We start from the raw sequence: 21,756 nt of genomic DNA, 5'->3' as shown, positions 1-21,756 counted from the left end.
GTGTGTCAATTATCTTTGTGCTCCTCTATGTGCAGAGTCTTTGCCGGTTCCTCTACTTCTGTGTGGCTCCCACACCTGGCTAAATACAAACCAACTGGAGTCCACGGTGTCCTCTGGCCCTTGGTTGGGGCAGGGTTATGACTGGTGTCCTTGACTCTCTCTGTTAGTCCCTAGCCCTCTGAAATGCACGTGGAGAGTTCCTGCTGCCATTATCCTAGGTGGACCTGTGCTCTCCTATCATTCTTTTTCAAATGCAGGTTTTCAATAGTACACAAAATAGAATTATATAAGAACATCCCCATCTTTGTTAGCCACGACCAACAAATATCAGCTTATGGCTGCCCTTGTTTTACTACAAGCCACCCACTTACCTTTCCCTATATTCTGTAAAGCAAATCTCAGATATCATATTTCGTCTGTCATTTTGCCAGTATGTTTCCGTAAATGAGGACTCTTTTTGAAAGTATTCTCATCATAGCATTATAATTGTTCATAAATTAATTCAGCATCTTTAATGTCATAAAAGAGTGCTCAAATTTCCCATTATTGTTTTTAAGTTATTCTTTCTTGGGACCCAAAGAAAATGCACAAACTGTAATTAGTAGGATATGTGTTGAAGTCTTTACACACATATTTACTCTGGGTTTCTTCCTCCCTCCCTCCCTTCCTTTCTTCCCCTGCCTCTTCCTTCCTCCCTCCCGTTGTCCCTCCCCCCCTTCTTTCCTTGCTTCCTTCCCTCTCACTCTTGCTCCAGCTCTCTTGGTCTCTTGCTGTCCTTTTCTTTTCCTTTCTTAAATCATTCATTTGTTGAAGAAATGGAGTTGTTTGTTCTGTAGCATTCCCACAATGTAAATTGTATAACTGGGTGTACTTTAATAAATTCTTCCGTCCTCCATACTTTCTTTTTGGTGGTAGAATCTAAAGCAGTGCTGGAATATAATGAAATTGCAAACCACATATGTAATTTCAATTTTCCGAGTAACCACATTGAAAACTGAAAAGTATAAGCACACAATAATACAAATATTATCTTCTACACAGCTAATTAATGCTGCACATTAAGGGAAACATAATTCTACCAAAGCTTTAAAGTTGTGCTTAATAGAAAAATGTTGTGCATATCTTCAGCCTTTAAGTTTACATTCACATGAATTATAAATTAAATATAATTAAAATCCAGTTCCTTAGTCGTCCTAGCCACATTCTAGGTATTCAATAGCCATATGTGTCTAGTGGCCCCTATTTTGGACACAGTAGATACAGAGGCAGAGGAGATTGTGTTTGGTATCCTGGCAAGGGCACCTCAGAAGTGGTGTGTGCTCTCTGATCAGGAGGCACATCAACTCCTGTGTGTTTCCTCAAATAATGTTAGCAGCCCTTGGAGTTCAAGGCCTAGATCCGTTAACTAGTTATGTGGAGCAAAATGGTGATATTCCATGGCCATGTGTTATCTAGCTGGTACACTTGCATAAAAAAAAACTTCCCCTTAGTACTAAATACTGTTTAGTTACTTAGTGGTTCCCTCTGTAAAGAAAACTGCAGCTTAATGAGCAATTCCCCAAGCATCCTCCATGGTCACCAACTAGTTTCTTTTATTTCTTTTTTTTCCCCCTGTGCTAATGTGAAATCAAAGTTTCAAACACATTGAAGTATTTCAATTCATTGCAATAGAGTCCTTACTGATACTCCAATGATCCTCTCTTTCAGCAGTGAATGTGCCTTTAAGCTGGCTCCTTTCTCCTTTTCATAAGATTTTAATAGTCTTTGAGACCTTTGTAGATATCACTATGACAAGGTGCTTCTGTCTCATCTGCCCCTGACCGGGACTCAGTCATATCTCTCAAAATCTCTGATTCCTTTCTGTGAAAAACATTATTCCCAAATCAAATTGTGTAACCTAAAGACACTCAATGGAAGTGGTTGAATTCTAGACCTTTGCAGTGGACAGAGCTAGCAAATACATACTCATATTTGTATGTGTTCATGCATTCACATATATTCACATTCACAATTCAAACTCAGAACTACAGGCTTTGATTGAATGTCTGTCTTTCAACTGAGACTCTTTTCTCTAATACCACTAGTTTTGTTTTTAAGGGCACTGGGAGTAATAGAAATACAATATCTTATACCGCCTCCTTTGCTTTTTCCCACACTATATTGACAAAAGAATAAAGAAATACCCAACAATGCCAATCATAACACAATTGACGAAAGCAGGTGTTAAAATTTTGTCACTGTTCTGGGGTACACATAAATTATTATGTTTTATACTCTCTTCGGCTAGTTCTTATCCATGTGGCTGTTCCACAGAAGGCCTTGCACAAAAGGTTTATGTGTTACATTGTGTTTTCCATATCCAGAGGCAACATTTGAAAAAGGAATTTAAGTTTATAATGATAAAAAATTAAATCTGGTTTCCACCCAAATCTAACCAAACAAAGTATATTCGCTACAGGCTAGCCTTGATGAGAAGCTCTGCAAGTGTCTCAAAGGCCTGGGTGGAGAGGGGTCAGGGAGCCCTGGTCTCCCCAGACGCTGGAATCCTTGGCCTTTCTCCTCTTTCTGGCTGAGCTTGGGATGAAAGCACGGGACTTCCTGGGGTCAAGATTGAAATCTCAGCCTAACAGCGGCTTTTCGTGTCCAATGGAGACTTAGGAGCTAGAAATTCTGAATAAAATCGGAACACAGTGGAATAGGATCAATCAAACTTCAGAATAGAATAGGCACCTCAATACAGCACTACCCATTCGGGTCTGGAACCATAAGAGGCTGTCACCCTGTCTGACCAGCGACATCACAGCCCCCCACAGCGACCCCTGACTCACAGGGACAAGCGCGCAGTTACGCCTGCGGTGTGACGCCCCCTCGCGGGGCAGGACTCAGGCGGCGCAGCCTCTGCCTTTTACCCCCGAGACCCAGGGGGCCCCGATGGCGGGGTGGCACTGGCTTGGTCGCTGCGCCACTTGGCGGCGGGGCCGGGCCTCCGATGGCCAGAGACGGGCTGACCGCCCGGGGCCAGCGGGGACAGCCCGGGCTCGTCCCCCACCTGCGCGCCACCTGCCCATGTGGACCGCGCAGGTCGGAGAAGCAGGTTTTCTTGAGAAGGAGCCAGCAGAGGTCAGGGACGCGGATGCCAGGTGCCTGCGGTGGCAGGAACAGGAACCGGAGGAACGCGGGCTTTGGCAGGAGACTGAGTTCTGGCTGCGGGAGTAAAAGACGCCGGCGCGGCCTAAAGGGAAAGGTCCCACCGAGACTCGAACTCGGATCGCTGGATTCAGAGTCCAGAGTGCTCACCACGACACCATGGAACCGCCGCAGGCCCGCCCCTCCCGCCGCGGAGCCAGGCCGCGCGCAGCCCCGCGGGCCCAGCACCCGCCTCCCGCCGGGCGCTCTCGTCCCCCCGCCCCGAGCCCGCTTCCTCCGCGACGCCAGGAGGCGCCTGACTCGCCTGCCCTCAGGTTTGTACGTCGTGGAAAGACACGAAGTCCATTCGGGAGGAGCGACCGGGAAGGGCTTGGCGGCCTCCCCCAAATGCGCCTGCTCTGCCGGCATTTCTAGAGTTTTCTGCCCTGAGGTAAAATTCCCGCCAGAAAAAAAAAAAAAACCCAAACGCCAAAAAACCCCCAAACTTCCTTTCCCCTTCTTTGCAGTTGTCCTCTCGCCGCTGCCCTGGCAGCTCTGAACATCCTCAGGACAGGGCTAGGCACGTCGTGGGGTGTCCCCTCCCTGGGACCCAGGTGCAAGGGTAGACGCGCGGGGCGCTGCCGGCTTCGTCGGGGGACGGCGCGTCCTCTCTCTGTTGGGAACCGGATGGGAGCCGAAGCGGCCGCGGCCCCACCCGTCGCACCGCGAGCACCCAGGCCGCTGGCGCCCTGAGGGGTGAGGTCGGGTGTGAGCAGCTGACAGTGTTTCTTCTGGGCTCTTTCCTCCCTCCCCTTCGTGCTCCTCCTCCGCTTTCCGGGTTCACCCCCTCTCCGCCCACCTGCGTCCCCGAGACTGAGGCGGCCGCTGGGTCCTGGGAGCGGAGCTCAGCGCGGCCCACGGGCTCCCCGTCGACGTTTCCAGCCTCCGGACGTTTATATGGCTCAGCGGCCAGTTTTAAAGTTTTGAACGTCGGCCACTTTTGAAAGCCTGTCCCAGCCTCGCATTCCGCGGAGGGGGACGCGCAGGGAAGAGGGGCACAGGGCGGGCTGCAGCCCCAGAGGCTGTGGCGGTCCCCTGTCACCTGAGCGGAGGCTCCCGAGGCGGCGAGGAGCAGGCGGCCTGGCGCATTCCCTGGTATCAAGGCCCTCATGTGCCCCATGTGAGAACAGCGTGTCCTGAGTGGCCAGTCTGAGTGTGTTTTCAGAACCGGAGGGAGGGGTTGGGGGGCACGTTCTCACCCCGTGGCAACAGCAGAAGAGTGTGTAATGCGGCTCTGTGAGTACAGTATGCGAGCGTGCTGTTACCTGGAAGACTGGTGGTTCAAGCCACCACGGAACATGCGAGTCGTCCTTCAACTCATTTTCCTGCTTCCCATTCTCAAAATTGACCAAAGCCTCCTGAGCTGCTTTTATCTTTCAGGCAGCGACCTCATCCGGTAGCTCTCAGTTCCTGTCCTCCCTGTCCTTTGCTCTGTGGCCGCGGGTGGGGCAGCTGCTGAATCTGAGTCGTCCTGGATCTTCACCGACCTCGGCCCTCCGATGGTTTCTCCCCGCCGTCACCACATTCCAGTGTTCTCTCTGCACCATATGGAGCTCTGCGGCCACCTTGACCTACATGTTTCCACAGCCAGATTCCAGGGGAACTGCCAGGCTGCAGAGGCTGATGGCATAGGCCTGGTCAGACTCCAGGTTGGTGCACCTCAAGGGCTAGTATTAACTATGCCGTTATAGGATGCCAGCAACACTTTGATTTGAGGGTGTTGCATCATTACATTTTTTTAAAAATTTATGACATTACTTGTTAGAACAGTTTTAGGTTTACAGACAAATTGAGCAGATAGAGACTTCTCATATATGCTCTGTTCTCTCTCACACAATTTCTTCTGTTATTGGTATCTTGCATTGTTGTGGTACAGGCGCCAGGGAGATCCCATGATCAGGAAGATGGTTTTCCAAAAAAAAAAAAGGCTTATCCGTTGCACTCCGGATGTACTGAGCCCTTTGATTTCTCCAAATTTAGGAAACTCGACTGCACAATTTGTGGTAATGGGGGACAGTGTTTGCACACTCTCCTGACAGGTAATGGTTAATAACAGACCACTGTAAATATATTCAGTAGTTTGGGCAGATTCTTGGGGAGCATTTCCTAGATACATTTTCCTGGAAGATAAACCTTCCTACTCCCCTTCTAAGTTTGTTTTGGGGAAAAATGCTGTATTCCTTTCCAGGGCCAGACTGAATTGACAACCATCATAGTTGATGAGGATTAAGGCCCTAATCAGCCAATGAAGAACACTTTATTTCAGACCAGTCCCATTCCCCATTTTCTGCTGGAAAGAAAGTGGACCAGCTTATTCCTTTACTGCAGAACCACCACCAGAGGTCTTAAACTCAGGGAGACCTGTGTGGCCAGGTGACTGCCTCTTGCAGCCCCGGGAGGACAGATATTTCTAATACCTCACCTAGCTTTCCCGTCTTTCTTTTCTTTTGTATAACTGGCATGGCAATACACCCAAGAAACAGTAGTATCTAGCGCTGTGTCCCCTGCTTAGCAGATAAGGCACAGGGTCATTTTATACCACCAAGAGGAGGAAGATCCTGTGAGTGGAGGACTTTGTGGGGTCTCTTTTGGAGCAACCGATGAGGTTCCTGAGAGAGGGTCTGGGAATCTCTGCCCCTCTTTCAGTGCCTGGGTTGTAGCCCACCAATTTGAAATGTTTGGTGTCTCTCCCTGGTTCCTCAGGGAACATAAGTCAGCCTGGAAGCAGTGTTTCCTAAGAGATACTCCACGAAAGCCCCAAAGCTGGAACTTTCCATTGGGCCACTTTGTAGTCACGTTCACCCTTCCTTTGAAGGACCTTTTGGAGAATAGGAATAATCAAGGGTGACATGCTTTTAAAGAGGCATCTCCACTCACAAAGGACTGGTTTTCACCACAGACCTCAAGGGAACATTCCCTCAGCCTTTGGGCAAGGGGCTATGGGGTTTGCAATCCCCAACATAGAGTCAGGCCAGCATTGTCCTTAAAACGGGTATGGTGCTTTTAAAATACACTTTTTGTTTTTGGTCGTAGAGTTGATATACATTATTATATAATTTACACATGTACAATATAGTGATTCACAACTTAAAGGTTACATTCCATTTATATGTATTATAACCTATTGAGTATCTTCCCGGTGTTGAATAATATACCCTTGTAGCTTATTTTATTCATAATAGTTTGTACCTCTTCATCCCGATCCCTAGGTTGCCCCTCCCCCTCCCCCTCCCCACTCCCCTCTGGTAACCGCTAGTTTGTTCTCTATGTCTGTGAGTCTGTTTCTGTTTAGTTTTATTCACTAGTTTGTGGTATTCTTGAGGATTCCACATATAAGTGATGTCTGACTTCTTACACTTGGCACAGTACTCTTCAAGTCCATCCATACTGTTGCAAATGGCAAAACTTCATTGATTTTTTTAAGACTGAGAAGTATTCCATTTACTACATATACCTCATATTCTGTATCCATTCATCTGTTGATGGACACATAGATTGCCTCCCTATCTTGACAATTCTAAATAACCCTGCTATGAAAACTGGGGTGCATGTATCTTTTCAAATTAGTGTTTTGGGGTTTTTTTGGATGCATACCCAGCACTGGAATTGTTGGGTTATGTGATAATTCTGTGCCCACTAACCATGTGTCAAGGTTCCCTTTTTTCCCTATCCTGGCCAGTGTTTGTTATTTGTGTTCTTTTCGATGACAGCCATTCTGATAGGTGTGAGGTGACATCACACTGTGATTTTGATTTGCATTTCCCTGATGATAGTTGATGTTGAGCTTTTTTCCTGTTGGCCATCTGTATGTCCTCTTTGGGAAAACGTCTGCTCAGGTTTTCTGCCCATTTGTTAACTGGGTTGTTTGGGGTTTGTTGATGTTGAGTCCTACAAACTGTTTATATATTTGGATATTAGCTCCTTATCAGTCAAGTTTAAGGGTTTTCCTTCGTTCACAGTCTTACCCTGGTTGTGACTGTGCTTTTTATTTTGTAAAAGTTTCTTTTCAGGATCTTGATAGATATTTTCCAACTGTGATTTTATAAAGGGGGTGCCACACGAATACACACTAACAGAAACTGGATTTACTCTCCCATTTGAAACAGCAAAAGAAAGCAACAACAATAAACTGGACAAAATAGATGAGACAGAGATTTTCAAAAGACTGGCCATCAGGCAGTAAAGGTCAGTGAGTGATCCTGAGAGATGAGAAACAAGCAGATGAGCCTACATTTGCTCCAGTTTACCACCTGGAGAGAGTTTCCAAGCAAGGCAGGGGAGAGGAAACTGAAAACAAGCCAGTGGACTTCATTGAGTTGAGGACACTGAGCTGAGTCATTGCACCTCATCCTCATCTTCCCTTTCAGCAGGTGGAACCTATTGGTGTCTGCTGTTGTTATTCTACCTACAGAGAGATACCTAGGCTGAGCTGGGAACAGTCATCTTCACACTTTCTTCAGTAAGGAATGTGTACCCTCATTCATATCCCACAGTAGAATTAGCACAGTGCTTTACCCACAGGGGCTTTGTAAATGCATTCGTGGAACTCAGCTAATTTAGGATCCAAGTCATCTAGATGAGCAGAGATATTATATTTTGTACAACATGATGGGATAGAGGAGTGACTCAAGGAGTGTTAGATTATTCTGTTTCTAAGAGCACTAAAGAGATATCAGGCACGTGAAAGCCAGGATTTTACTGCTAGACCCCACTACATTCTCACTGCAAACTTGGAAGTTGCTTTACTCCTTTACTTTGCTTACTGGATCTGAAATGTAAGGGTAAAGCACCAAGTTCTAAAATTCTAGGAATATGACCAATATTTAAATTGTCTTTGAAATGGGGAGAGAATTTGAAGTCTAGAAGGCATTGCCTTTTGTAAGAGAAGACAGATAGTCCCTGATTGTTATGACATGATGAAACTATAAGACTTATTCAATTTGTCTGTTCCTTTCTCCTACTGACCAGGACATAGACAGTAGAGACAGACATCAGCAGTTTCCTCTGGAAACGCTGGCAGTGTTGGCTACTTTGAGCCAACATAGATTGCAGATGTTAGTTGTATCATGAGAGGATGAAATCTGGCTGAGAGCCACAGTTGTTGGACCTGGATTGGTCACCAGCTGTTGATAAAGAAAGAAGGGCGGCCACGAGAAACACTGAGGTCATCCCTAGGCAGCATGGGTCACTTCCTCCAGTGAATCCACCCCCATTACACTTCTCATGACTTTTTGGTCGCTGGACTGAGAGCTCCAGGAAAGTTGGAATACCCTTTTAATCATCTCTGTGTTCATGTCTCCTGGCACCGAATCAAGCTGTGAGTAGGGTCTCAGTGACATTTGTTCACTGATTGAATAAAAGTGGTTGCAAATCTTCCACCTTTTCAACTACATTCCTTCCCAAATGTGCTATCAGAGATACTCTGCATTCTCCCAAGATGTAGCAAATCCCCTTCCTTAAGGACATGCCTGCCCTACATTATCCACGCCCTTTGATCCAGACCTCTGGTGACTCTGATGAAGACCCACCTCTCCACAGTGATTCCTCTCAGGGGTTCACTGTCATTAGGAAGAGATGTCCTTGGCCTCCCCTCCCATCCTCTGGTCTGCCACAACACCTAATTGAGAAGAGCCCCACACTTTGTTGAAAGTATCCACTTGGATTCTTCTTCCCACTGCTTTGATGTCCTCAGGTAAATCTTACTGATAGCTGAACTCCAAGTTGTTCACAAAGCATGAGGAAAAATAAACCCTCACAAATACTTAAGAAATACTGGGTGTAAAGTCTTTCCAAGTGTAAATGTGGAAGAATATTACTAGTATCTCTGCTTCAGATGGAAGGGTCCCCTTACCCTGCCCCCTCCTGACCTCAGGGCAAAACTGGTGAAGGAAAGAATGGACATCTCCATCCCTTCTCCAAACATTCTTTCTCCCTCTAAGCTCACGCTTACTTGGGGCATCTGCTGTGGGGGCAGCTGCGGGTGCAAACAGCAGGGTCCAGCACAGAGCCTCAGGGGCTCCTCCTCCTCCTTTTGGAATTGGTGCTCCCAGCAGTGCAAACGAACCCTGATCCATGCTGTGGATCTCCTCGGCAGGTGCACAGGTTCACTGTGGAGTAAGTTACTCTCTCAGTCCTCCCTGCTCAGCTCAGGCTGCTCCTTGAGGACGTGGATAATGCTGTGTGCACTCTTCACTTTCCCTTGATTCTTGTGAACTCAGCTTGTCCTTCTTTTCATCTCTGCTGGCAGCCAACTGCTCTACCATTTCTTTACCCTTCTTTGTGTTATTCCGTTCTTCCAAGCTGCTGATTTTCTTTCTTCCATCTCCTCTATCATTTATGTCTTTTCAGGGTTTGGGCTTGGCTTAGGCTCCTGCATGAGACACACAGAGAAGATACCAAGGTCTGCTCTTGGCTGCAGTTCCCAGGTCCCATTTAATATGCATCTCAGTCTCTTATGCATTCAGAGAAATGTGAACTGAAAGGGACTTTGGAGGACTTGAATAACAGCTTTTTTTTACTGATAAAGAAACTGATTCCCAAAGAGAACAGGAGATTTCCAAAACCCTGGGAACAACTTAGTGACGGTAGAACCATCACACAGGTTTGGACACAGGCTACGCTGTCCGAAGCGTACAACACACTGTCCAGGAACCTACAGCTGAAATTCAGAGGACATTGTGTCAAACATCAGTATTTCTACTGGTAAAATAAAGTCTGATTATTTATACTCAGTCAATTTTCAATCCCTGCTGACAAAATGGGAGCAAGGAACATGTGTATGAAATACACCACGGTCATCCTTAAAAAACATATATGTGATTCTCTGTAAAACACCTGGCTCTGGTGCTAGAGGTCATCTTCCTGAGAGCAGGTGCGCTGTGTGGCTTGTTCACCCCTCCTCCCCAGTGCCTGCTCCAGAGCCTGCCAGATAGAACATTCGGTAAATATTTGTCAAGCAGGTAAATATAGGTAACAAGGAGAAACTAACTTTTACTGATGTGTTCTAGTGCTACCGTATTTCCAGTCCGATCCTATCCTAGGACTGTGCTGTAGCAACGAGAGCACAGCCCTAGGAATAGCTGTCCAAGATGCAAATACCAGCTCCACCGCGTACCAAGTTTGCTGTACATGGTGATTTCATTACCGTCTTTGAGCATATGGTTCTCATGTATAATGGAGAAGAATGTATAATGTAAAACAGAGAAAGTAGTATTAACCTTGGATGAGTAACTATGTGGAGGCTGAGCTCCTCAGGCGGAGGCCATCTTGCCCTGTCTCCTCCAAACCAGGTTCTGACCAGAGAGAAATGTGTCCCTGCTTCTCAGGCTGGTGGAAGACACTCCCTCATGGTCCTCTCAGACGGGGGCAGCCCCTTCCTTGGCTGGCCTGCTTCGTCGCGTGGGGGAGGCGTGGGGAGGATGGGAGCAGGAGGAGCAGGGACGAGGCGGAGGCGTGGGAAGAAAACAAGCCTGGGGAGATGCTAGGGGAGGAGGGGGCCGAGGAGCGGAAACTGGAGGCAGAGGAAGAGCGTGAATGCCAAGGAGGCGCTCGTCTCTGGTCCCAGAATGGCAGCTGCCCTCTCGTGAACTTCGCCTGACCTCATGCTGGACACACACCCCCCCCACCTCCCTCTCATCCTCCTTTATTCCCACAAGAGCAGCCTCTCATCACTCCCCGCACCCAGCCCTCTTACACGCCCTGATTTGGGGGATACTTTCCTTTGCCCCTCGGTTTCCCCAGAGCTGGGCACAGATTCCTCACCAGCAGCCAAACCCTTGCCTGTGGTTCTGTAGAGTCCGAAGCACAGAAATCTCCCAGGAGAAGAGCAAATGCAGGCCACGTGGGGTCATGGGGTCACTCTGCAGACTCCCAATCCAGTTGTCCAAGTCATGCTATGTTGATATTTGGGAAGATGTCAGACTTGTTTAAAAACAACAACAACACAACTCTAAGAAGCTCCTTGGTGCAGGTCATTGTTACATGGAGTAAATTACACTCTGAAATCCTAAACCGGGTGCTCAATCCTCATTCTAAAGTCGCAGACCAGCCTGAAGAAGGGCAGGGCAGGCTGTGAGTACTAATTACAGGAAATGAACAAAACTGGGGCAGATCCCACAAAGGCCCAGGTAGGAGAAGCAGCTTAGGCCAATGGCTAAGTAACCATCTGTATTAGTCAGCCTGGGCTGCCGTAAGAAATTACCCTAGACCGGGGGGCTTAACCAGAACTCTGTTTGCACACATTCTGGGGGCTGGAAGTCCAAGATCAAGACGGACGTTCCTGCCAATGCAGTTTCTGGTGCGAGCTCTCTACCTGGCTTGCAGACAGCAGATGCCTCCCTGGGTCCTCACATGGCCTTTTCTCCTTGCTTGAGCTGGGGTAGGGCAGGAGCCCAAGCTCTCTGGTATCTCCTCCTGTAAGAACACTAATCCTACCTGATCAGGGCCCCAAGCCCATGGATGCATTTAATCTAAGTGACTTCCTTAAAGGCTCCTTCTCCAAATACAGTCCCACAGGGATTAGGGTTCCAGATATGAATTTGGGGGTGGGGGTGGGGGGGACACATCCATTCAGGTGCTAACACCCTCCACAGCCTCCTCCTCCCATGAAGGCGCTTGCAGCCCTCAGCTCTGGTCCCTGGGAACTTTCCAGGCACTGGGTCCCTTCGATTCCTCTCCTCACAGACGTCCTCCTTCTCTCTCTCTGACTCAGAGGCCTCCACATGAGGCACAGCTGTTGCCTGGCTGACACTCAAAGGCAGTGGACTGACTTGCGTTCACCTGGATGACTTTCAGAAGACAGGGGCCACCACTGACTGATACGCTTGCAGAAATGTGTTCACCGAGGAGACGGGCTGTGGTGGCAGAATAATGCTTCCCCAACGATGTCCACATCCTGATCCCTAGAGTGTGTGAACATGCTACCTGACATGGCGAAAGAGACTTTGCAGGTGTGATTACATTCAGGCTCTTGAGATGGGGAGGTTGTCCTGGAGGGCCCCATGGAATCCCAAGGGTCCATGTAAGTGAAAGAGGGAGGAAGGAGAGTTGGGGTCAGAATAATGCGTTCTGAGAATGACTTGATCATCCGTGACTGGCTCTGAAGACGGAAGGGGGCTATGAGAGTAGAATGTGGGCACCTTCCAGAGGCTGGAAAAGGCAAAGAAAGAGATCCTCCCCTAGAGCCTCCAGAAAGGACCTCAACCCCACTGTCACATTGATTTTAGCCCAGTGAGATGCATCTTGGAATTCTGATCTCCAGAACCATAAGATAATAAATGTGCGTGGTTTTAATTCACTAAGTGTGTGGTAATGTGTTACAGTAGCAACAGGAAACTCCTACAGTGGACATCGGTGGCCATTTGTTACCATGGCTGTAGACCAATTACTCTAGCCCCAGAAATGTGAACTTTCAAGCTTGTCAATTCTCAGTGGAGATAATGTAAATAATACTGGATGGTGTACCAAACCATCCCCTTATAAGAGGCTGAAACCCTCACCCTGGGCTCAGGGATAAACGTCTAGTACGCTCTGAGGCTGGGTGGTACACGCGTGTATATTTGAGACAGGGTTGCATGGCCTTGGGCACTGGATTTACAATGTTCTCCACGGGGCTAGCTGCAGGGGGTTTTATCTGAACCCCCTGCCTGTGTATGAGGAGCTTCCCACATTCCACAACTTTTAAGGATCACATACTGGCTTTCACAGTTTTCCTAGGGGCTAAGATGTGGGTCTATTACCAAGAGCTGGCCAATCCCCATGAGTAACAATGACCCCAGCATTTGACAGGAGTTGAGAGACACAAGGAGTAGGCCCTGGGGAAATTCTTCCTGTCCCGTGCAACAGAAGACTCTCCCCACCTCCAGATCCTTAGTTTAACACCGACCAGGTGCAGCAGAAGTCGCAGAGCCATGGGCGGTGTCTAGTGTCCAGGGCCAGTAGTGTCACCTGTGCAGAGCCACAGGGGTTGTCACTCAGCAGGGGGCACCCGTGCCCTTCCCGTTTGGTCTGTGTGCTCCCTTCCATTGGCCTTGCTTATTCCTCCCTGTTTGTAGAGCCTGGTTCTCCAGTTGGCTGGAGAGTCTCTGAGCTAGCACTATCCCTTGAAGAAAGTATATTTCAGAGGAAAGGAGCCAGAGTCTATTTCTGATGGCTGCAGAGAGAGAAAGGAGGGGAAAGGGAGAAAGCAGGGAGGAGGAAAGGAAGCTTCTTCCTGGAAGTTGGCTGGGTGCTGAGTTCCTCTGCGTCTAGGATTCTCCGCAAGAGTCACTTTCCCCCTTAAGCCAGAGGCACCCTCAAGGATCCAGTCACTCCACTCCTTGCTCTCTGGTCTGAAAACACAAGCTGGCTTCCTTCTCCAGCCTCCGCGGCCCCGGCCCCCACCCCCACCCGCAGGGCGAACCAGTCTTACCCAGAAAGAGAAAACAAATCAACAAACAAACCAACCGCACTCTCCGAGCAAACACGTCATCTTTCTATCCCTTCTTTTGGTCATCCGCTTCTTTTTCAGAATCTTCATTTCTCGTATTCTGTTCGGTGAGGAAAGCAAAAGCACGGTCCCTGGGGCACCATGAGAACCAAGCAGGAAGGACGTGCACAGACAATACACCGAGCAGCACTGTGAGAGGCAACCCTGAATCTGTGTGTCTATGCACAGGACACAGACATGTGCTTTCATTGTGTTCCTATAAATATATACCTGTAGCCCTTGCCTTACGACTTCTTTATTACTAACAAACATTTTGGGTCAGTAACACACGATGCCAGAATTGATTTCCTTGGTGTGTAACGCAAGACAGAAGGGAAGAATGCCAGGAGGCTGGCAGAACCCGCCAGTATTTCAGATGAAAGCTTAGAGGTCCGTTACCTACGTGGGCGGAAATCACGACGTCACGTCCCCTTTCGGCAGCCGATGCGCCCATTGGTCGTCTGGGCAGGGGTGGGAGGGGAGATGACGGCCCAGGGACCCGGCGTGGGTGGGAGGAGGGGAGCCGCCTTAGAGGTCAGGGATGGGGCTTGGCTTATGTAAATCTTGCAGTGCAGGGGTGCCATTCCCGGCCAGCCACTCCCCGGGCTGTGGAAGTTTTCCGGAGATGTAGCTCGGATTTTCTTAGGAGAGTTGTTTGGAGGGGCGTGGAAGAGGAGGGGGTGCGGGGGGTGGTGGAGGGGCTGGGGTGGGGGTTGTGGCAAAGTGAGCGTGTGTGTACAGCGGAAGAGCCTAAGGCTGTACGGGGACGGGGAGCGAAACGTTCATACTTACCTGGCAGGGGAGATACCATGATCACGATGGTGGTTTCCCCAGGGCGAGGCTCACCCATTGCACCGGGGGTGTGCTGACCTCTGCGATTTCCCCAAATGCGGGAAACTCGACTGCGAAATTTGTGGTAGTGGGGGACTGTGTTCGCGCTCTCCCCTGGCAATGGGTACAAAATGACAGGTTAAACCCAAGCAACTGGGATAGTGGGTGTAAAAGCAATTGAGCAAGAAAGAACTGTGACCTTCTCGCTTATCCCAGAGTTTTGCTTTTTTTTTTTTTTTTAATCTTTTTCTCTAGCGCATTGGGTAAAGGTGGTAGATAAACCAGTAATGCTTCAATGAAAACTGGGAGGTCTGCATCACGGCCAATACCTAGCCAGGTTCTTTCTTTCCCTGCACAAACCAAACACAGGCTTTTGCTACCACTGCAGATGTAAGTTTCTCTGCAGATTTAAGCTTCAAGGGGTTTTCCTACTTCAGGATTTCATTCTGACTGTGGAGCTCTGTTCTATACCCTGCAAAAATCTTGCACAATCTTCACTGGTGTTTCCAACTTGGACTTCAAAGTAGGGGTGGCCCACCATACACACTCATAAGGACCTGGGTTTATCCTCCTGCCAACAACAACAGAAAACGTGAAACAAAGACTTTGAAGAGACTGGGGCATCAGGTGAAAAAGGACAGTGCATGGTTCTGGAGAGGTGGTGGGAAACAATGGCTCCAATTTACTGTCTGCAGAGAGTTTCCAAGCAAGGCACTCCAGGGCAAACGGAAAAGGAGCCCGGTGGACCTTGCTGAGTTGAGGACACTGAACCTGAAGTCCAGGGAGGCCAAAGGAGCTAGGGTCCACAGAACAGACTCCCAGAGGGGAGAGAGATGCTGAAAGTAAATCAGAGAGAACTACAGAGGAGATCCCTCCTGCGTGCAGCACAGTACTGATCAGTGCAGCCCTGGCAGGAAACTCCCCAAGGTCAGGGGGAGAGCTTTGACAGGATCAGAGAACAGTGCCTGGCACTCACACAGATAGTGCTTGTCCCCAACAGATAGACTGCAAGGAAGAAAACAAAACAGACAGACAAAACCTCTCAATTCATGAGGGCGTGGGGTGGAGTACTCAGGAATGTCTTGCCTCAGGAGGGCAACTAGTTAGCCATAAACTGAGTGCTGCTCAGAACCACTTACTGAATCATCAAAGCATGACCTGAAAGGATCAAACTGTTTGCAAGTAACTTGAATGCATCCCTGAAGAAAGCCCAACGTTTACAGGAACACACAACTCTCCATCATCCAACAAGGCAACATTCACACTATCTGGCATTCCATCAGAGATTCGGAGGTATCCAAACAGGCAGGGCAAATGACCCATAATGCAGAGACACATCGATCATGTGCAAACAACCCAGAGCTGTCACCAGAGAAGGACATTAAAACATTTATTCCAACTGTATTCTGTAACTTCAAACAGTTCAGTAGACACATGGGAAACATAAAAAAGACCCAAATGAACTTCAAGAGATTAAAAAAATAATAATAATAAGAGGGATGAAAACTACAACATACTGCAAGGGATTAACAGCGAGCAATTAGAAAATGCAGAAAACAAAAGTTTTTTAAAATCATTTATTTATCAAGAGAAACTATTCCTTAGCCCAGATATTCATAGTTCACAGTTTCACAGTTCAGGAACACAGGTAAGTGCCAAACTTCCATGAAACTCAACCCAAAGAAATGATATGGCACTTAGAATGCTCCTTCAGGAACAGTCTGCCTTTATATTCCAAAATCACTTTGCACTCTGAAAGATACCAGCCTTCCTCATCTCCTCAAAATCTTTCATGGAATCATAATTTCTGTAGAAATCTGCATATGCCTTCTTTCTTGGTTCAGCCACAGCAAACTTACACAAAGTTGCAACTCCCAGGGAGACAATGAATGCTCCAACCATATGAAATCGCAGACGCGTGGCCAGAAGGCCACGCATCTGAGGTTTCATCAAAGAACTGGAAGCCATGGTAGTTTTTCTCCTTGACAGCTCAACGATGACGTCCTTCCAGACAGATGGAGAAATGGACCAGAAGAAAGAAATTTTTTTTTTGAAGGTGGCAAAACAACAGTAATTGTTGACTTAAGTACAGAGGAAGGAGCAAACCCTTCTAATGAGTTCATTAGGTGCACAGGCAGCTTCCTAAAAGGTTCCTGGCAGCATCCACTTATCCAGCACGGAGCACAGCTCTGAGATGCCACCAAGGAAGGGGCTCGCCCACCAGGGAGTTCTTGTATTAAATACCCAGGTCGAAATAATGTGGGCCCCGTTTGCAAGGAGTTGAACTTTGTCTTGGGTTGGCAGTAATGTAGGAGGTCCATCCAGCTCCTCAGAGGGGAATGCAAAGATTTTCTGTGATTCTGTTTTCCTAGTCATCCAGTCAAGGCCTGGTCTGTGGCTCGGTGTGGTGGGGTGCCAGCCCAGTGAGTGCTGGCAGTGGTGACGTCATGAAGCGTTACCCACGAAAGGGTGTGGGTCCTCTGAAGTCCAGGATTTGAGGAATGGCCTGAGGACAGATTATGCTATTTTTAGTCGTCATGTTGAGCCCACTGTAAAACAGCCGCTGTGAGGAGAATCATGTCTGAGAGGGAATGCAGGCATCTCCATCTCTTTTTCTCCCCCAGTTCTGGATGGAGCTGCAAGGAGTTAAGGTACTCTTTAGACCAAGGCATGGCAGTTTTCTAGGCATGTTTAGAGATGTAGGTGCTCTTCCTGGAGGGCTAGATTATCCACCACTTTCAGTGCGTCACCACTTAGAGATCTTTGGGTCTGCCTGTTGCCTCCTGCACCAGTGCAGCTTTGTGAGGCCCTCACTGTTGTCTAATCCAGCCTGTGTCCCCTCCTCATCACACCCCAGCAGGTGCCCTGATCCCAGCGAGGGCTTCTTCTCATTGCCTCCCAAATTGGCCATAACGTAATTTTTTTGTGTGTAGTTGATTTACAGTGTTGTGTTAGTTTCAGGTGTACCACGAAGTGACTCGGTTATATTGGGTTGGCCAAAGAGTTGGTTCGGGTTTTTCGGTAACAAACTTCAGAAGAAACAGATTTGAATAGGAATTGCATTGACTCTGCAGATCACTTTGAATGGAAAGCCACAGTCCCAAATGAAAGGGTGCAGGCGCCCTGAGACCAGGCGGTGAATACTCCGCTTTGGGGGTGCCGCGCAGGTGGTGCACAGAGCCTGATTGCCGACGTCAGAGCTTGAGTAAGAGATTCCCCCCATCCGTGTGCGTGTGCCTTCATCCTCTGGCAGCTGCCCTGGAATGTACAAGGCGGATGACTTAGCAAGGGCAGCCCCCCAGGGGGTGCCAAGAGACCTGGGCACCAGGGTTAAAAACCGGGATGAACGCGCGTACTGGGGATCCGCTGGGTGGAGATTCCAGGAGAGTTCAGGCAGTAGGGCGCGGGGGAGGCACTGCAAGGGCAGACGCATAAAAGCGGCGGCAGAGGGCCCGCTAATCAGATGCCAAGCCAAGTTCGTCCCTCAGTGGGCTCGAACCACCAACCTTTCGGTTAACAGCCCAACTCGCTACCTGATTGCGCCACAGAGACAAAAGGCTGCGGGGTTTTGTTGTAACATCCTGCAATCAGAATGCATTCCCCCGTTCTTTCCAACCCAGCGGAAAATAGAGTCAAATGCCTCTATCTTGTCCAACCTTGCTGGCACCAGAGGCATTGACTCTCGTCACTCAGGAACGTTCGACCGTGGACACCGAGCCCGAGTCAGCTGCGGGCTCCGACGAAACAATGCCGGGCCCACGACCATCCTCGCCTGCTCCTGGCCGCCCCCCGCTCCGCGGGACGACTGCAGCCTCTCTCGGGCCAAAGTCCCCGGTTTCCCACTCGTGATCCGCCTTACTCGTCACGCTCACCGCAAGTCCCCCCTCACCCCACCCCACCCCCAGGTCCAGTGGTCGGGCGGGAGAAAGGACAGCAACCAGCTGTGTCCCCACCGCGCTGCCTCCTCTTGGCGCTTCCAGAGAAGGACTCCACGAGGCACGACCTGGAGTTTGCGCACCAGGCAGCCCCTCGCCCGGAACAGGGCCTGGCATCCAGCAGGTGCCCAATAAATGTCTGGCTGAGGATGCATTCCGCCGCAGGGGCCGGAGGTGGTGGGTCCACCGAGAATTCTTATGCCACCTCTAAGTTTTTAGTCCTAGAGGAACGTAAAAAAGTTCTATAAAGTCCAAGAGGGCACCACTTGGACCGGCTCTGAGCTCCCCATGTAAGACGGTACGCCGGCCTCAGCCTGTGGGTGCAGGTGTCATGTCTGAGAGGGATGAAGGAGGAAAGCTTCAAAGTAGAAAGACGGTTGGGGTAGGCAATCTGGAGTATGAGGGAGAGAGGGAGAGAGACTGGTTCATCTCTAGCCATCTGCTTACCTCCAGTGCTAACGTCGACCCGACCACCGCTCCGTGGATCCCCCGGTGGAGCACAGTGGTCGCGGTGTGATTGGTGCGGTGATGGAAGCCTGGCTGCTTGGGTCTGAATTCAAATCCTAACAGAGAACCGGCTTCCCGTGCCTGATCACCGCCGGCAATAGCCTGTGGGTCTACCTTTTGGACTTGGTGGCTTGCCCCCTACTGCCCACAGAGCAGGTGGGCGAGGGGACGCGGCGCACACCTCACCGGGGGACTCAAACTCTGAGGCGGCCCAGACTTCGCCCGAGGCCCCCAAGGCCTGAAGTCAGCATCCCCTCCAGGTCCCCCCTGCGCTGAGAAGAGTGCCTGGGGCTCCAGGAACAAACTTCTCCTCTGTCTAACTGGAGACTTGGCTGGATTGGTCAGAATCTACCCTTTTCTGGCCTCATGGGGCCGAGTGCCCCTTGCAGGGGCCTCGAGGGGTCGCTGTGTTCCTGCCGATTGGATTTTGGCTTGCAAAGAACAAGGGCTCAGGCAGATTTTGATTTCCCTGGCTTAGGCTGTGCAGGCTGATACAAGCAAGGCTCAGGGGCTGCAGCCACCCAAACAAGGAACCTCTCCTGTCTGTCGTCGTCTTTGTGAATGGCCAGCTCCTATACATAGAAAAATCCGCAATAACCCACACAACACAAGGCTACCAGTCAACAAACGAATTCTGTATAGTGGCAGAGTACAGATAGGCAAAAATCAGTTGTCTATCTATACATTAGAAGTGGAGAATCTGAAAAAGAAATTAAGAAAACAATTCGATTTAAGATTGAAGAGGAAAATTAGAAGTTTGGAATCAGCTAGAAATAACTTCATGCTTGCTCTGCTTTTGTAAAATCTGCTTGCTGCAACCAAGATAAGAACAGATGACCTAGCAATCAACTGTAACCTTAAGATGTTCTGATAAATATGGAATGTTCTGCTCTTGCTCCTGCAAGTTTCTGTTTGGAAACCCTCTGCGAGGGACCCATAACAACTCCCACTCTGTAACTGCCCACAACCTATAGTAAGCAGGTAACCAATCAACCAAAATGCTAAGGGGGCCGCCGGCTTAATAAACCTGAGTTCTCCAACTCTCCGAGTGTGGTGCTTGGTTTCTCGACAGACCGATTCGATTTCTGCAACAAGATAGCACCCAAAAGAATATAATATTTATGAATTGAATTAACATATACAAGGAGGTGAAACTTGCACACTGAAACCCACAAAACATAGTTGCAAGTGATGAAAGCATACCTAAGGAAATGGAAAGACAGTTTCCACAGATCTCTCTCCCTCTCTCTCTCCCTTTCTCCATCATACTTGAGGTTGCCTACTCCAACCGTCTCTCACCTTAGCAGCTTTCCTCCTTCATCCCTCTCAGACATGACACCTGCACCCACAGGCTGAGGCCACTGCACTGTCTTGGATGGGAGCTCAGAGCTGGTCCAGGTGGTGCCCTCTTGGACTTTCTAGAACTTTTACCTGGTTCTAAATCAGCTGCCAGAAGAAAGGTTTTGAAGAGCAGCCGATTGGAAAACTCTAGGTTCCTCTAGGACTAAAAACTTAGAGGTGGCATAAGAATTCTCGGTGGACCCACCACCTCCGGCCCCTGCGGCGGAATGCATCCTCAGCCAGACATTTATTGGGCACCAGCTGGACTCCAGGCCCTGCTCCGGGCAAGGGGCTTCCTGGTGCGCAAATTCCAGGTCGTGCCTCGTGGAGTCCTTCTCTGGAAGCGCCAAGAGGAGGCAGCGCGGTGGGGACACAGCCGGTTGCTGTCCTTTCCCCCACACGACCACCGGACCTGGAGGTGGGGTGGGGTGAGGGGGGACTTGCGGTCAGCGCGACGAGTGAGGCCAATCACTAGTGGGAAACGGGAGACTTTGGCCCGAGAGAGCCTGCAGTCGTGCTGCGTAGAGGGGCTGCTTTTAAGGAGGCCAGGAGCAGGCGAGGATGGTCGTGGGCCCGGCGTTGCTTCGTCGGAGCCCGCAGCTGATTCGGTCTCGGTGTCTACGGCCTGACGTTCCCGAGTGACAAGACTCAGTGTCTCTGGTGCCAGCGAGGTTGGACAAGATAGAGGCATTCTACTCTGTTTTCCGCTGGGGCTGGAAGGGACGGGAAATACATTGTTTCCAGAATGTTACAGCAAGATCTCGCAGCCCTGTGTCTCTGTGGCGCAATCGGTTAGCGCGTTCGGCTGTTAACCGAAAGGTTGGTGGTTCGAGCCCACCCAGGGACGAGCTTCGGCCTAGAATCGAAGGAGGTCTCAGCTGCCGCTTTTCCGTGTCTGCCCAATTGCCCTTTCAGTTCCTCCCCAGCGCCCTTCTTCAGGAATCTCCACCCAGCCCAGCTGATCCCCAGCACGCACCTTCCTCCGGGTTTTTAACCCTGGTGCCCCTGTGTCTTGGCACCACTCCATGAGGGCTGCCCCTCACTAACTCATCTGCCTTGTACATTCCAGGGCACCTGCCAGAGGATAAAGGGACATGCACACGGGTGGGGGGAATCTCTTACTCAAGCTGGGATGTCGGCAATCAGGCTCTGTGCACCACCTGCAGGGCACCGCAACGCGCAGTATTCACGGACCAATCTCAGATGCCTCCACCCTTTCATTTGAGACTGTCGCTTTCTTTTTTCCTTTATTGCCCCACCCCAGGTACCATAATCCAGGTTCAGAACACTGCTTTCGATTCCCTCCAGCCCTGCTTCAGACAACCCTCCCTCAAGCCCCAAGCAATATTAATCTGCTTTCTGCCTCCATAAGTTTCTTTTCTGGACATTTCAGATAAATGGAATAAATCAATATGTAGTGCTTTGTGACTGGCGTCTTTCACTTAGCACAATGTTTCTGAGGTTTATCCATGCTCTGGCTTGAGTTTCTTT

General features: G+C 49.4%; 1 protein-coding gene and 5 non-coding genes across 6 annotated transcripts; 3 read left to right on the top strand and 3 right to left on the bottom strand.

Annotated features, from left to right (window-relative positions):
- Positions 1-3,242: 3,242 nt before the first annotated feature.
- Positions 3,243-3,314, bottom strand: TRNAQ-CUG (transfer RNA glutamine (anticodon CUG)). Its single transcript has one exon. It is a non-coding gene; the product is annotated as a tRNA-Gln (tRNA).
- A 1,742-nt stretch (positions 3,315-5,056) lies between these two features.
- On the top strand, positions 5,057-5,221 carry LOC130842139 (U1 spliceosomal RNA). The gene has a single exon (XR_009050365.1). It is a non-coding gene; the product is annotated as a U1 spliceosomal RNA (small nuclear RNA).
- Positions 5,222-14,435: 9,214 nt separating this feature from the next.
- On the top strand, positions 14,436-14,599 carry LOC130842971 (U1 spliceosomal RNA). Its single transcript, XR_009050663.1, has one exon. It is a non-coding gene; the product is annotated as a U1 spliceosomal RNA (small nuclear RNA).
- A 1,610-nt stretch (positions 14,600-16,209) lies between these two features.
- On the bottom strand, positions 16,210-16,450 carry LOC130844815 (cytochrome c oxidase subunit 6C-like). The gene has a single exon (XM_057721044.1). It carries the CDS (start codon positions 16,448-16,450, stop codon positions 16,223-16,225), a length of 228 nt encoding a protein of 75 aa, XP_057577027.1. The 3' UTR covers positions 16,210-16,222.
- A 1,510-nt stretch (positions 16,451-17,960) lies between these two features.
- On the bottom strand, positions 17,961-18,034 carry TRNAN-GUU (transfer RNA asparagine (anticodon GUU)). The gene has a single exon. It is a non-coding gene; the product is annotated as a tRNA-Asn (tRNA).
- Positions 18,035-21,038: 3,004 nt separating this feature from the next.
- On the top strand, positions 21,039-21,112 carry TRNAN-GUU (transfer RNA asparagine (anticodon GUU)). The gene has a single exon. It is a non-coding gene; the product is annotated as a tRNA-Asn (tRNA).
- Positions 21,113-21,756: the final 644 nt, after the last annotated feature.

Source organism: Hippopotamus amphibius, chromosome 1 (assembly GCF_030028045.1).
Source record: "Hippopotamus amphibius kiboko isolate mHipAmp2 chromosome 1, mHipAmp2.hap2, whole genome shotgun sequence".
Lineage (NCBI taxonomy): Eukaryota > Metazoa > Chordata > Mammalia > Artiodactyla > Hippopotamidae > Hippopotamus > Hippopotamus amphibius.
Note: the sequence above shows the minus strand (reverse complement) of the source record. Positions and strands in the feature narration are given on the sequence as shown.

What these genes read in the sequence shown, in the direction of transcription:
- LOC130844815 (XM_057721044.1), bottom strand. Translation starts at nt 16,450, where the DNA reads ATGGCTTCCAGTTCTTTGATGAAACCTCAGATGCGTGGCCTTCTGGCC.